Source organism: Dasypus novemcinctus, chromosome 7 (genome assembly GCF_030445035.2).
Source record: "Dasypus novemcinctus isolate mDasNov1 chromosome 7, mDasNov1.1.hap2, whole genome shotgun sequence".
Taxonomy (NCBI): domain Eukaryota; kingdom Metazoa; phylum Chordata; class Mammalia; order Cingulata; family Dasypodidae; genus Dasypus; species Dasypus novemcinctus.
In genome coordinates, this window is record NC_080679.1 from 115,016,993 (window position 1) to 115,032,221 (window position 15,229).

The following is a 15,229-nucleotide window of genomic DNA, read 5'->3' on the forward strand; positions in this document are numbered from 1 at the left end:
AGAAGTGATTAAGAATTTTTGAGCTTTTTTTTTGGTCCTCATGCCTAATTTCAGTAGATTGGTCAGATTTCAACTCTTATCCACAGTACTCGGTGTTTCCTGATTCTCTCAGGGGGTCTAGAGGATGAGTTCCTGTTTTAAGCATTTTAAGCTATAGCTTCCTGTCTTTGGTCAAGTCAGTTACCAAGTGTCTGTCTGCATTTTGTCTTTTAAGTATTTGTTAAATCACTTATCCTCTGATAACTCCTTAACAGTTTTCTCTTTCATAGTGGGTGTTTGTCTTTTTTTAAAAATTCCTTTCATGTCAAACATTGGTTTCAAAGGAAGAAGAGGTAACACCCCGTGATTGCTCTACCATGCTTAACAGCTCAATTGGGAGTAATATAACCTTAAAATATATTGGAAAATATTGGAGGTGTTTGGGGTTGTTTTAATGACTGGCTGGTGTATTGTCAGATAAGGCCTGTAGGCTCGGTCTGCTGAATACACTACTGTGTGTGATCATCTACCCAAAATACCAGTGGCGCCCCGTTCAGAAACACTGAGCTAATACAATTGAGGCATCAGTAAATCCCAGACTGCATTAACTCAAACAGTAAAATTTTCTATAGTTGAGAGTAGTTTATGATCTTATTCACTATTGTTTCTCAGGGTGAACTTTTTGAAACTAATTTGTATTCAGAAATAATAGTAAAAACAGATCCTTTATTAAAAGGAGGTGCATACCAGATAAATTGTTTTCTTACTCTTTCAGCTTTTCCACATGTTTTTTCTTCATATTTATAGATATTTTGGTAAAAGACCTCAGTGGGATTGTAGAGGAGCATCAAATCTTAATGAACTTCATCAGCTGTTAAGTGATATAATGATTAGAAGATTAAAAAATGAAGTTTTAACTCAGCTGCCCCCTAAAATCAGACAGCGTATTCCATTTGATCTTCCCTCAGTAGCAGCCAAGGTGAGAACCCTTGTTTGATTTAAAGTCATGTTTAAGATCATTTTAAAGTATACTATTAAAGATTATACATATTTCATATTTTACAGAAGGAAGAGTGTGCTACTTAAAATAGGTTTAATTAATAGCGCTTGTAAATTTGCTTTGTATCATTTCAGGAAGGAAGCAACAAGAATTTCATTTTAGTCATCAAGTCAGTGAAAGAATATAGTGTATTAGTGATGAAAAATATTTCTGCTGAATACAGGAAAAATACTTCAATTGCAACAAAGAACATTTAGATTTAGTATTAAGAATTTGAAGTATATAAGTTTTGAAACCCAAACATTAACAAGGGAAGTTGCATTTTTTTGCTCCAGGACTTATTTTTATATATATATATATATTTATACATATATATAGCTGTTTCTGGAATAATTTGGATGTAGCCCTATTCTAGAAATCATAAAACTCTGTAGTTATGTTTTAAGATGCGAAATTCATCATAACAAGTATCCAAAAGTATATTTTACCTAATCCTTAACTTCATTTACTTTTGGAAGTATAGTACTTTAAATAATCTCTGAAATTTCTTAAAAAATCTGGACATGGCCTTCCCTACAAAGAGTATAATATTGTTCTGTCTTCAAAGCGTAGAATAAGCATTTTGTAAACGTTGAGCAGTATGTTATTTCTAAAATAAGGATCTGGTTTTCTTTACTATTTTAAGATTAAAAAGAAAAGTAAAAGAGTCAATACATGATTATATTAAATTTTTATTTAACTAGTATTCCTCAGCTCTTGAGGTTTATTTATATAAAATCATATCTTATTGTAAAAATACTTTTCTCCTATATACATTTTCACTGCCCTGCTATTTTATGTATTTAAATTATTTATATTTACTTTTACAATGTTTCTCCTTAAGAAGAAACTAATTCTTTGATTTATGATGTTAACAAAAAGGGCTTTATTTCTACTCTCAGACTGTCATTGGGTTATATAATTGGCATGAACATGTGAATGACTTACCTCTGTTTTGAGTTTTTAAATGAACATTTTGGCCTCTTTCCTTTGTTTTCTCTTAATGTTTTTCCAGACAGAAAAAAAAAGTAGGACATGATTCACTATTGCGTTAATTGTTCTTTATACTGTATTTCTAAACTTTTATTTTTCTCCCACATAGGAACTGAATACGAGTCTTGAAGAGTGGGAGAAATTAATGAGGATGGCTAATTCAGGTGCCACTGAGACTAGTAGCCACTCTTTACAAGTCATGGGATTGATTACTCACATGTTTAAACAAACTGCTATTGCCAAGGTACTCAATGCTGGGCTATCATATATTTTTCTTGATGCAAGATATTTAATGTATTTTAATGTTTTTATGTAAACAGCTTTATTTGCCTAATGAAACATATCTTTGACATTTAATTTTTTAACCCTTTATTTTCAAAAAAGTCAGACATGCTTGAAGTAAACAAGAGAATAATGAACCTCACTATAATGAACTCTGCTATATCTGTCATTTATTGATCCCTTCCAATATATGGGTACTTTCTTATGAGGGCAGGTATATGCTTTACATATTCCCATTTAAAGGACATATATATATCCAACTTTGTTATCAGCTTTTTCCATGGTTTCACTGTATTATTACTAAAATAACTTTTTAAAATTTGTCAACCACTTTCAATCAATATTATGTTTATAGTTCCGTAATGAGATAGAAGTGTTCACATTCTCTTTCTCTAAATGTGCAAATCAGAAGATGTTAGAGTTTTTAAATCTCAGTGTGACTGTCAAGTAAAGTCATCCTATGCTCTTTGTTGTTGTAACCAGCATAGTAGAACTTGTAAATGCTAATGAGTATCATCTCTTTCCAATTCTGAAATTTGTATAACATAAATTTGGGGTGGGTATTTATATTTTTTAATTGCAGTAACACACATATATACACACACACACACATATTGTAACATTTCCCATTTAAATCACCTTTTAGCATACAATTCAGTGGCATTAATAGCATTTGCAGTATTTTACTACCATCACCACCATCCCTTATCTAAGCTTTTCCATCACCCTTAACATACTTTTAAAGGTATGAGGTGTGTTGAGGTATAATTTACATACAGTGCAGTTTACTGTTTTAAAATGTAGTTTGATGAGATTTGACAAATGTATGTAGATATGACTAATGGATATTCAGTTTTTCCAGCACCATTTGTTGGAAAGACTATTTTTCCCTCATTGATGACCCTGACACTTTCATCAAAAAATCAGTTGGTCATGTTTCATTGACCTATCAACTTAAGCTTATTTTGTTGGTGCAGAGCTATGTATCCCAGAAAAAACATGTTCTTCAACTTAATCCATTCCTTTAGGTATGAACCCATCATAAATAGGACCTTTTGATGAGGTTGCTTCAGTTAAGGTGTGGCCCAACTGAATCTGGATGAGTCTTAATCCTGTTATCGGAGTCCTTTATAAGCGGAATGAAATTGAGACACATAAAGAGAAAGCTGTAAGAGAAGCAGCCAAAAACTGGAAGTCAGCAGAACGGAGAAGCCAGGAGAGGCATTGCCATGTGACAGAAAAGCCAAGGACCATGGATCTCTGGAGCCTGCCCCAGAATGCCACAGGACAGCCAGTTTTTCCACAACCATTTGTTGAAGAGACTATTTTCCCCCCATTTAATGTACTTGGGCACCCTTGTCAAAATCATTTGGCCATGAAAGTGTGGGCTTTCATGACAATTCAAACAACAGGGATCCTCAATACACGGGGTACACACTTGCAAGCTTTTTTCCCATTGCTACCAGATGCTAGTGAGGAGGTTAGAAAAAGTTCAATTATTGGAGCTCAGGCACAAAAATCCTTCTCACTTCCAGGACCCTTTTCTCACACTACACAGCCTTAAGCCACTATGGGAGGAGCCGAAAGCTCCCACCTTCAAAGTTCAGGCCAGGATCCTGCTTTTAAGGGAGAGGTAGAAGGAATAACTTTCTACCACTGATGGCTATGCAGAAAACCCTCTTGGACTCAGACCCCTTCGCTGATAAAAATATATATTTTTAATGTTGGGGAGGGACAAGAACCTCACTGCTTCCCAGGACCACCCACAGCTACAAGACATAGTGTATCTGCCACAACACAGAGGGTCATGAACAGCAAGGAAGTTCCACTCCCAAGGCTCACCTGCAAAGGCCTGCCTTAGACTGAGCAGGTACCAGGAGTCTCAAGAGATCTCCTGCCCTGACCTCAAACCTAACGCTGAGAAACAAGATCTGTCTACCATGGTGGAAAGAACACCTCTTATAATGGATGCATGCATGGGATCCTGATATGTTGAGAGTGCAGCAGGAAAAATTAGAAAAGTCCTTGGCATATACTCTCACAAGGCAGAAGCATCCTATAACTGGGAGAATTTGAAGTCTGGTGCACTGAAGGTACATGTAACAAGAAAACCTAAAGTCAGTACTGACTAGACTGACTTCTGTCCCCTGGTAGAAGAAGAACTATGCCCATTTTGATGCATAAATATAACTTATATCAGTCTTCTGCTCTTCTACATACAATTTCTAGCATTAAAAATAAAAAATTACACAAAAAAGCCATTGTCAAGAGATAAATCAATCAATAGAGCCAGAGGGAGAGATGACCGAGGTTGTAGAACTGTAAAAGGGCTTTAAAATAACTATGAATAATATGTTCAAGGATCTAATAGCTAAAGTATACAACATTCATGGGAAAAATGGGGAATTTTGGAAAAATTATGGAAAGCATAAGAATAAGATGGAGATTTCTTTTCATGCTGTTTGATAACGCTCACCCAGACAAGTGAACGTTCCTAAAACGTGCTGGACTTTCTGTAAGAGGTACGGCAAACACGATCCCCACAAAATGACACAGTACAAGACGGGCAAGTATTCTCTATAAGTCCAGGGAAAGCGTCCTTACGATAGGAAGCAGAGTGGCTACAGTGGACAGACTAAGCCAATTTTCCAGAAGAAGGCTAAAACTACAAGGAAAATTGTGCTGAGGCTTGAATGCATTGGTCCCAACTGCAGATCTAAGAGATATTGGCTATTAAGAGATGCAAATTCTTGAAACTGGGAGGAGACAAGAAGAGAAAGGACCAAGTGATCCAGTTCTAAGCTTTGTCTTTTGTTATGATAATAAAATCTTGAGGTTATGGTAAAAAAAAAAAAAAAAAGAAATGCTAGGAATAAAAAATCATAATACCAAAGGTAACAAAATTTCTTCATTTGATTTATTGGAGATAAAATGGAATCATAAAAAAAAATTCTACGTTTCCTGGATACTTATCCTAGAGAAATGAAAACTGAAGTCACACAAAAACCTATACACAAATTTATTTGCAATAGCAAAAAACTGGAAATAGTCTTCAAACAAATTATGGTATATGGTATATGTATTAGTCTGCCAAAGGTTGGCAGAAAATGGTTGGTTTTTATAAAGGGTATTTATTTGGAGTAGGAGCTTACAGATACCAGGCCAAAAAGTATAAGTTACTTCCCTCACCAAAGTCTATTTTCACATGTTGGAGCAAGATGGCTGCCGATGTCTGCAAGGGTTCAGGCTTCCTGGGTTCCTCTGGGCTCAGCTCCTCTGTTTTCTCCACAGGGTCAGCTGTAGAATATGAGGCTCTCTAGGCTTTGCCTCTCTCCACAAGGTCAGCTGTAGACTATCAGGCGAATGGCTCTCTCTCCCCACTTAGGGCTCCAGCTTCAGCATCAAACTCCAACATCAAAACTCCAACAATAAAAGCCCACAGCTCTGTATTTTGCCGTGCCTTTTATCTGAATGCCCTACTGGCACAAGAGGTTTACCTGATTACCTAATCATGTAAACCTGTGAATCCAATATAATCTAATATGCCCAGAGGAAAAGATCAGTTTACAAACATAATCCAATATTTTTTTTTTTTGGAATTCATCAATAATATCAAACTGCTGCAGTATATCAATATAATGGACTACTCAATTAAAAGGAATGAACTATTGATAAATGCAACAACTTGGGTGAATCTCAAAGGCATTGTGTTGAGTGAAAATCATGGATTTCAAAAGTTTATTGACAGTTTAACTCTATTTTCACAACTTTTTTTAAGTAAGAGTTATAGTGATGGGAAACATGAATAAAATTTGTAAGTTGGTTAATATTATTGTACCAGTGACAGTTTCACAATTTTTATAATGTAAGTAATTATCACTAGGAGAAACTGGGTTAAAGATATATAGGAACTCTCTATATTATTTTTGTAAAATTACTTCAAAATTAAATGTTTTTTAAAAAGGCCTCTTCCTGCCCTCAGCCTGGGCCTTCTCCACTGGTATTAAATTTAAGTATGATTCTTCTATATTCAGCTCTTCTGAAAGGAATCCTGCTCATAGTTCCCAGACCACAAGGGGCCCCAGTTAGGTGGTCAAGACTATCACACATGCAGCTCTTGGGGAACCAAAACCGAACACTAAAAATAAAACTGAATGACCAAGAGTTAAAACAAACAAACAAACAAACAAAAAACAGGTACTTTATACGATAAAGTAATCTAATGGCAGAAAAAAATCTAAATCCAAAAGAAAGCAAGAAAAGAAGAAAACGGAGCAAAGAACAGTTGGGTCAAATGGAAAACAACTACCAAGTTATGAAGTTTAAATCCTACTCTATCAATAATTACATTAAATGTGTGCGATCTAAACGCACCAATTAAAAGGCAGAAATTGCCAAATTGAATAAACTATATGATGTCTATAAGTAAACCTCTTAAAAGGGAGGATAAAAATAAAAGGAATAAAAAAGGTATATCAAATTGTGCAGGAGAGAATATAAACTACAGTGTAATCTATAATCCTTGTTTAGTGCCAATGCTCCAAAATGTGTTCATCAATTGTAACAAATGTACCACACTAATGAAGAATGTTGTTAACGTGGGAAAATATGCAAAGAGTAGTGAGCAGGGTATATGGGAATCCCCCATATTTTTTATATAACATTTATGTAATCTAAGTATCTTTTTTAAAAAAATTAAAAAGTATATTATAAAAAAAAATGTGTATCATGCAAACAATACTGAAAGCTGAAGCAGCTGTATCAATACCAGATGGTGTAGACTTAAAAACAAAGAATATAACCAGGGATAAAAGGAGCATTCTATATGACAGAGAGGATAATTGGTCAAGAAGACATCATACTCTCGTATTTGTGTGCACCTAATAACAGAGCTTTAAATTTCATAAAGCAAAAACTAGTAGAACTGAAACGATAAATCCAAAATTGTAAGTGGAGACAAAAAAATCAATAATGAGATCAAATACCCAACAACACTATCAAGCAACTTGATCTAATTGATGTCTGTAACACTTTGACAACAAAAGAATACTTCTAACATTCTTTTTAAGTGCTCAAGGCACACTCAGCAACCAACGTAAATGACTGAAATCCTACAAATGTTCTCTGACCATGGAATTAAACAAGAAATCATTAACAGAAAGATAGTGTATTAGTTTGCCAAAGGGGTGCTCCTGCAAAGTACCAGAAATCTGTTGACTTTTATAAATAGGATTTATTTGGGGTAAAAGCCTATAGGTCTAAGGCCATGAAAGGTCCAAACTGAGGCACCATCAGAGATGCTTTCACCAGAGTCAGCCACTGTTGATTCTGGTGTGTTTCCACATGGTGGAGCAAGATGGCTGCTGATTTCTGCCCAGGTTTCAGCCTTCCCCTCCAGCCTCACCCTTTCCTCTTAGGGCTTCCAGCTTAAGTGATAATGTAGTCCTCTCTCTCCTGGCGTAGAGCTTGTTTCTTTCTGGGTCTCCTATATCAGACTCTGCTGTTCCGCTCTCTTCCCAGTTTCAACTGGTAAGCTATCAGGCAAGTGACTCATCTCTCTTCAGGGCCTCAACTGTTTGAGCATTCTCCCTTTTTTCACATGGCAGGTGAAAAATGACAGCACTCTCTCTTCTTGTGTCTGTCTGTCCATATGAGTTCCTTTATATCAGACCCACACTGGGGCTAGGGATCTTACTGACACAGTCAAATCAAAAACCCTAAAGCAGTCTTAACAAATAGTCTAATCAAATCCCCCTCAGCTGCATTTAATGCAATCAAAGGATATCACACCCAGAGGAATAGATTAGTTTACAAACATAATTTTTCCCTATAATATTCATAAAATGATCTCAAACTGCCACAGGTACCTGGAAAATCCCCAGATATTTGAAAATTAATTTCTAAGTGAGTCAAAGAAGAAACCACAGGGACCTTAGAAAATATATTCAACTGAAAGGAAATGGAAAAAAATATTTGTCAAGCACAGTTAAGGCAATACTGAAAGGGAAATGTATAGCATTAAATGTTCATATTGGAAAAGAAGCAAAAATCAACAATAAAATGCTCCTATTCAAAAACCAGAAAAAGTACTGCAAATTCATCTCAAAGTTAGCAGAAGAAAGAAATTAAAAGAACAAAAATCAATGAAAGAGAAAATTAGTGAAACCAAATGCTAGTCTTTTGAAAAGAATAAAATTTTTAAGCCTCAAGGGAAAACTAGAGAAACTGATTACTCATATCAGCATAAAAGAAGGGACATCACTAGAGACCCTTTAAAGATTAAAAGCATTATAAGGGAATATTATGAACAAGTTTATATCAACAAAACTTAAGAGGAAATAAATGAATTCCACAAATATCACAGCTGACTCAAGAATAAATAAAAAATCTGAATAGCCCTATGGCAATTAAAGAAATGTAATCCATAATTTAAAACCATCTAGAAAACTCCAGATCTAGGTGGATTCACTGCTAAATTCAAACATTTCATGTAGAAATTATACCGATTTTACAAAAACTTTTTCAGAAAACATAGGACAAAGAAACACCTAATAACTAATTTCATGAAACCGCATTACCCTGATACCAAAGCCAGACAAAGGCATCATGAAAAAACTACTGGTCAGCATCCCTCATAGATGTGAAAATCCTTACCAAAATATTAGCAACTCTAATCTACTAATATGTTTTTTAAAAGTATTTATACCCAGAATCTACGATTGGTATACATTGGATTAATCAATCACTGAAATTCACTATTTTAAAAAGGTAAAAAAGTAAAACCATATAATTATCCCAATACAAGCTTTTGACAGAATTCAGCCTCCAATCATGATAAAACCTCTGAACTGACCTGGAGTAGAAAGGACTTCTTCAACCCAATAAAAGGCACCTGTGAAAAATTACAACTAACTTCATATTTAATGGTAAAAGACCAAATGCTGTTCCTCTAACATCAAGAAAAAATACAGGAAAGTGGATGTGGCTCAAGCAATTGGGCTCCTGTCTGCCATATGGGAGGTCCAGAGTTCGATGCTCAGGGCCTCCTAGTGCAAGGCAGCTGGCCTGGGTGGCGAGCAGACCCATGTTGAATGCTGCACCGCGCAGGAGTGCTGCCCCGTGCAGGAATGCTGGCACCGCGCAGGCGTGCTGCCCTGTGAGGGAGTGCTGCCTAGTGAAGGAGTACTGGCCCACGTGGAGAGCTGATGCAGCAAGATGATGCAACAAGAGAGACACAAAGGAAAGGCAATGAGAGGCACAACAGACCAGGGAACTGAGGTGGCTCACGTGATTAAGCACTTCGTCCACATGGGAGGTCCAGGGTTTGGTTCCCTGTGCCTCCTAAAGAGAAGACCAGCAGACACAGAAAGCACACAGCAAATGGACACAGAGAGTAGATGGCTAGATGGCTACGGCAAACAATGGCGCGGGGGGGGGGGGGGGGGAGCTGTAAATAATCTTTAAAAAAAACATATTGTGTTTAAAAAGGCATATGATGTATGAAAGACACCATTATGAAAATGAAAATGCAAGGCTCAGACTAGAAGAAAATATTTGCAATACATTCCTTCTGCTCCATCTTCCCGTATCATAAATTTTGGTTTGATAAGTATTAATTGTTCACAGTATATTGACTGTTAAACACTTCTGAGCTAAAATTACGTTTCCTTTCTTTGACAGCTGCTGTTTTTCTTAGAGTTAATAACTATCTCGTTTTTTGTTTGTTTGCTTGCTTACCTTTCTTTGCATTTAATACCAAATATAAAATGATTGCTTAAGAGAGAAGAATATTTATGAAAACCTTTTAGAGAGTTTCCTATCTGTGATGAGAAACCTGGTTAGAAGCCAAAGGTTTTAATATGTCAATGAGAAGTTGCCTCCTAATTCCTAGGATCTTGAAGGAAAAAAAGACATGAAAAGTCAGTGGCTCTCAGATTGCATGTTTCCAAAGGTTAATGGCTACAGAAGGCCAATCCCTCCCACCCCAATTTCTTGAAGTCTTTAGTCATTTCTCATTCCCTTTCTGCTAGAATCTCTTTCAACCACCTATGTAAATTGGAACTCTGCTCCTATTCCTAGGCTGTAGCCAGAAATAATTAGTAAATGGCATTTCCAAATTGAAATTCTTAATACATTTTCCCCCAGAAACAGTATTGGTGTCCGATAATGAAGAGTCTATAGTAACTGTAAATAATTCAGTTTACCTAATTTATAAATTAATTAGGCTTTCAGGGAGGTATAGCTAGTTATATATTATATTTAAATTTTCTGAAGGAAAATGTGCTGCAGAATCCACTCAATCCAATTCATAAAATGAACTTTTGAAATACCACAGATAGTTAATTGGTTGCTAGTTTGTCTGCTTCCTGTTTTGAACAACCACTGATTCACAAACCACTATGATCAACTTACTGCCTAGCTTCCTTGGTGTCTATTGGAGAAAGTAAAATAAATATTCAACTATTTACCCACAGTAAAATGACTTTTTCATAATCTGTAGTTTGTATTGAACAAAAGAACTGTAGCTCCATAATATAAATTATTACTCGAATGTATAAAATATAAAATCTTGTTTCTTGTCTGATCTTCTGAGAAACGGAATACTTTCTGTATCCATTTATGTGACTATTTTAACAGTTAATTGTAGTTAGAAAGTAATGGACCTAAAAAGGACCTCTACAGGGTCATCTGTCCTCTTCATTTGCTCCAGGCAGAAAGAAAGCCCTCCAGGCAAATGTGTCTCAAATTGAACCTATTTTTATAGATCTCCAGGATTTCTTTCTCTGCTATAATCTTTTCTTTTCTTATGCCTATAATACCTTCTATGCAGATGAGAAGACAGTAGTGTTTCAGATTTGGTTGTAACAGCAAATTAGGTCATATTGATATGATAATTTTGATATTTACAGTGATATACAATAAAAGTATGGTATTGACAATTATGCCTGTCTAGCTTTTGAGATTCCTGCAAGGGTAGAAAATAAATAGGTACTTGTGCTTCTTAGGAAGACAGAAGCTACATAAGTTTTAAGTATGTTATTTTCTCCTTAGTTTTATTATTACGTTATTAATTTGAGAACTCTTTTTCAGATAGTTCTGAAATGCCTAGTATGATAAATAGTAAACAAAGGAAGTGAGCCTAGAATAATCAGTTACTAATGAAAAAATCACAGTAACTGAGGATCTCAGATAATTAAGAAAATTACTTTTCTTCTTCTATATTGCTATTTTTACTGTTTCATAATATTCATTCAGAATAATATGGATGAAATGAGCTGTTTTTTTAGATTTAGGATCACTGATATTCTGTCAGAAAAGAAATAGATGTACGTAGTACGTATGGTTTAGCCAACTCCCAATTATTTTGAGGTATATTAAAACCATGTCTCATTTTTAGAGAAACCCATTTTAAGAGGAGTACTAGCTATTTTTCTGTGACCATGATTAAAACCAACCCAAAATTAAAATTTACTGTCACTTTGGGGGTGGCAGCATTCCTTGTGCCTTAGAAACTTTCCATAAGGAAAATTGCCTTAACATGTGTCCTTTATGCACAAAGTGTATTCTCTCTTTATTTGCCTCAGCAGTTTAACACAGGTAGAATCCTATTTATAATATACAGTGAGATAAATTGAGGTTATTGCAGTATTCCCTGCTACATAGCATCTTGGCTCATATGAGATTAAAGAGTGGTTCTTCCTGTGCCAGTTCTGAATTTCAGGTAAAGATTTCTGGCACTGAACTGGGAGCAGTCTCCCTCCTGTTCATTAGAATTTTCAGAAGTAATTGGTAAAATACAAATAAAACAATGTTTTCAGTTTCAGAGGAGGAACGAGATAGTATTCTAACCATGTGAGGGTAAGTAGAATGGAGAAAGGCTTTATTAAATTTGGGGAAATATCCACTTGAGAAGAAAGAGTGGTATAAGGTTTTTGAGGTGTCAGAAGTTTGGAATCACAAGGGAGTTGCCATAAAGAAAAGGAGAGTTGCCTCTTTGGTTGTGACAGGAAAAGAGGTGGAATGAGGAAAAGAAAAAAAGGTAATGGAATTCTCTGATGATTAATTCTGTTTTCTCTGGGCAGTGCAAAGTTTGACACTCAGCAAGAAGGCATTAGCTCTTAATTTTGAAAAAAGTGGAAAAGGTTGAAATTGTTTTTGCAACTGACTAGAGAGCTATAGTAATAATAATAGTGTCTTATACTGTGTTTACTGTGTGCCAAGTGCTGTTCTAAGCATATTTTTTTAACTTTTTTTAATCAAAATATATCACTCATAATAAACATACATAAACAATAAGTGTATAATAGTTGTGAACTTAAAAAACAAACATATAACATCAAGCAAACGTATACAACATCTCACCCTACCACCAATAACTTGCATTGTTTTTAAACCTTTTTAACTAATGATTAAAGAACATTGTCAAAATATTACTACTAAACAAAGTATTTTCCCCAACCAATCTGATTATTATTATCTTTATATCATTTATATATGAACATACATAAACAATTAAGTGTATAGTAAAAGTTGTGAACTTACAAAGCAAACATGCCTAACATCATACAGGGGTCCCATACAACACCCTCCACCAACACCTTGCATTGTCGTGAGGCATTTGTTGCAAACTATTAAAAAACACTGTCAAAATCTTACTACTAATCATAGTTCTTATCTTACATTTGGTGTGTTTTCCCCCCAATCCACCCTATTATTATTTTTTAAATATATTTTTATGACAGAAGTTGTAAACTTATAAAACAATTATGCACATGTGCAGAATTCCCAAACAACACCCCTCCTTTTACCAAGCATATTTTGAGTACTAACTCATAATTCTCAATACAATCCTATGAGGTAGGTACTTTTTATCCCCCTTTACAGATGGGAAAACTAAAGCACAAAGTAGAAGTAATTGTTCAAGATTACTCAACTTATAAATGATGGAACCAGGGTTTGAACACAGACAGTCTGGCTCCAGAGTGTTTGGGCTTAGCCATCATCCCACTAAGATCGCTGAAGTTTGTTTGTTAATGACCATGGATTTAAGGTGATGCCCTTTTCCCTGTTTGTGATTTTTGAGCGTCCTTGTGCCATCATGGAAAACATACAGAGATAAGTTTTTACGTTATATGTGTTATAATTTTTAACAGCCAAATAAAGTTAGTGCTTTTTTTTGGTAGTACAGAGTTGATTGCCTTATTTGACATGATCTGTGGACAGAATTTAGAAAGAAATGGAGAACTTTTCTTAAAATTAAATTCTATTTTTAAAATTTCATTTGCTGTTTTGATCGCTGATTTCCATGATCGAACTTCCTTAAGATCAACTTTCATGAAAACTTTTTTTTAAATTTCCATACCATTGGCTTTCCTGTCCAATTCTGTCAAAATTTGGGTAAACCCAAGGGAGTATGTCTTTTGTGAGAATGTCTTCTCTCATCTGTCCTTGCCAAATATAAATAGATGATTGATTGATTCATAGCTGGAGAGAGAGAGTGAGGGAATGCGCACGCGAGAGAATGATTGCTTTATTGTATCTTTTTCCAAAAAGTTTGATGGAATGTTTAGGAGTCCAGGTTCTTTCATAAAATTGCATTGGTTGAGAGTAAATTGCTTGTGGTTGATTTCTTCTCAGTATTGTATCCCATCCCATCTACTTCACAGTGTATAATGGGCTGCTTAGGAAATTAAGTGTGAAAAGGTTAAATCTATTAGAAATGTTAGATTTCTAATTACAAATATATTCATAAGGGAAATAAAACAGGCTTGAAGATAAGAAAATAGCCCTTCCATTAATTCACCTGAACCATCTTTGGAAGTAAACCATTTGTTATTTATGTGAAAATTTTAGCAGGGTGCTGTGTGCTAAGACAACCTGGGAAAGAATAGTATTTTTAACAAATGATGCTGAACAACTGGCAATCCATATGCAAAAGAATGAAGTTGGACCCTTGCCTCATGCCGTACACAAAAATTAACTTAAATGGATCTAAGAACTAAATGGAAGTGCAGAAAGTATAAAATTCTTAGAAGAAAACAAAAGCATAAATCTTCATGCCCCTGGACCAGGCCATGGTTTCTTAGATATGAAGCTAAACACCAAAAGCACAAGCAGTGAAAGAAAAAAATAGATAAATTGGATTTCATTTTAAAAATTAAGAAACAAATAGTAAAACATATTCTCTTCATTTCTGCATTGCTTTAAATGAGATAATGTGTACTCTTCATTAATTATGTCAATTAGGCTTTCTGACTACCAGGCACATTACTAACAGCCTGATTTCAGTTAAATAAAATAGAATTGTGAACACATGCATTTTCTGCAACTTCTGTAAAGCCTGAACCTGCATAAACCAAAATCTTGATCATCATCAGGACCTGCTAGTCATGTAATATCAACCTGAGATAGTTTGCAAGCAATTTCCTTCTCAGATAACTTTTAAAATATGACCATGCAGTGACAATTTTCATTAGAATCAGGTTAAGATATTTAAAATGCATGTATAGTACATTTTAAAATGCAAGCCTATGCAATCCCCAAAACCTAAGAGATTGTGTCCTAAAAGTCCTTGTTAGTAGAGATTTTGGAAGTTCCAACATATTTATTCCTAGAAACAATATGACAAATGATGGTTAAGGTACTACATTAGACCCAAGAGCCTGTTTAGCCAATTATGTAATTGAACTATACAATACTAATAGTAGCTGCAAGCCTTTAGAGCTGCAATGGTGGGAATAAGGGGAAAGGAAAGACCTTTGAGCTTTGATATCAGCAGCTCTGGTTGTAATGGGATGGGGGTGTTATCAGAGCAGGGATCCTCTGGTAGAACCAGCTCCCTTGGAAAGAGGTAGGGAATGTATCTGGAACCAAGAATATAGTGATTGTATAGTTTTTTTTGTTGTTGTTGTTGTTTCTTTCACATTTACTTACTTT

General features: G+C 35.1%; 1 protein-coding gene across 4 annotated transcripts in view; it reads left to right on the plus strand.

Moving 5' to 3' along the window:
* Nucleotides 1-15,229, plus strand: part of ZRANB3 (zinc finger RANBP2-type containing 3) — a 362,849-nt gene that overhangs the window by 250,480 nt on the left and 97,140 nt on the right. For all 4 annotated transcript variants that reach the window (XM_058301088.2, XM_058301086.2, XM_058301085.2 and 1 more), the window contains 2 exons: nt 787-958; nt 2,121-2,255. In XM_058301088.2, coding sequence (XP_058157071.1) covers nt 787-958; nt 2,121-2,255 — 307 coding nt within the window. The remainder of the gene's footprint in view (nt 1-786; nt 959-2,120; nt 2,256-15,229) is intronic.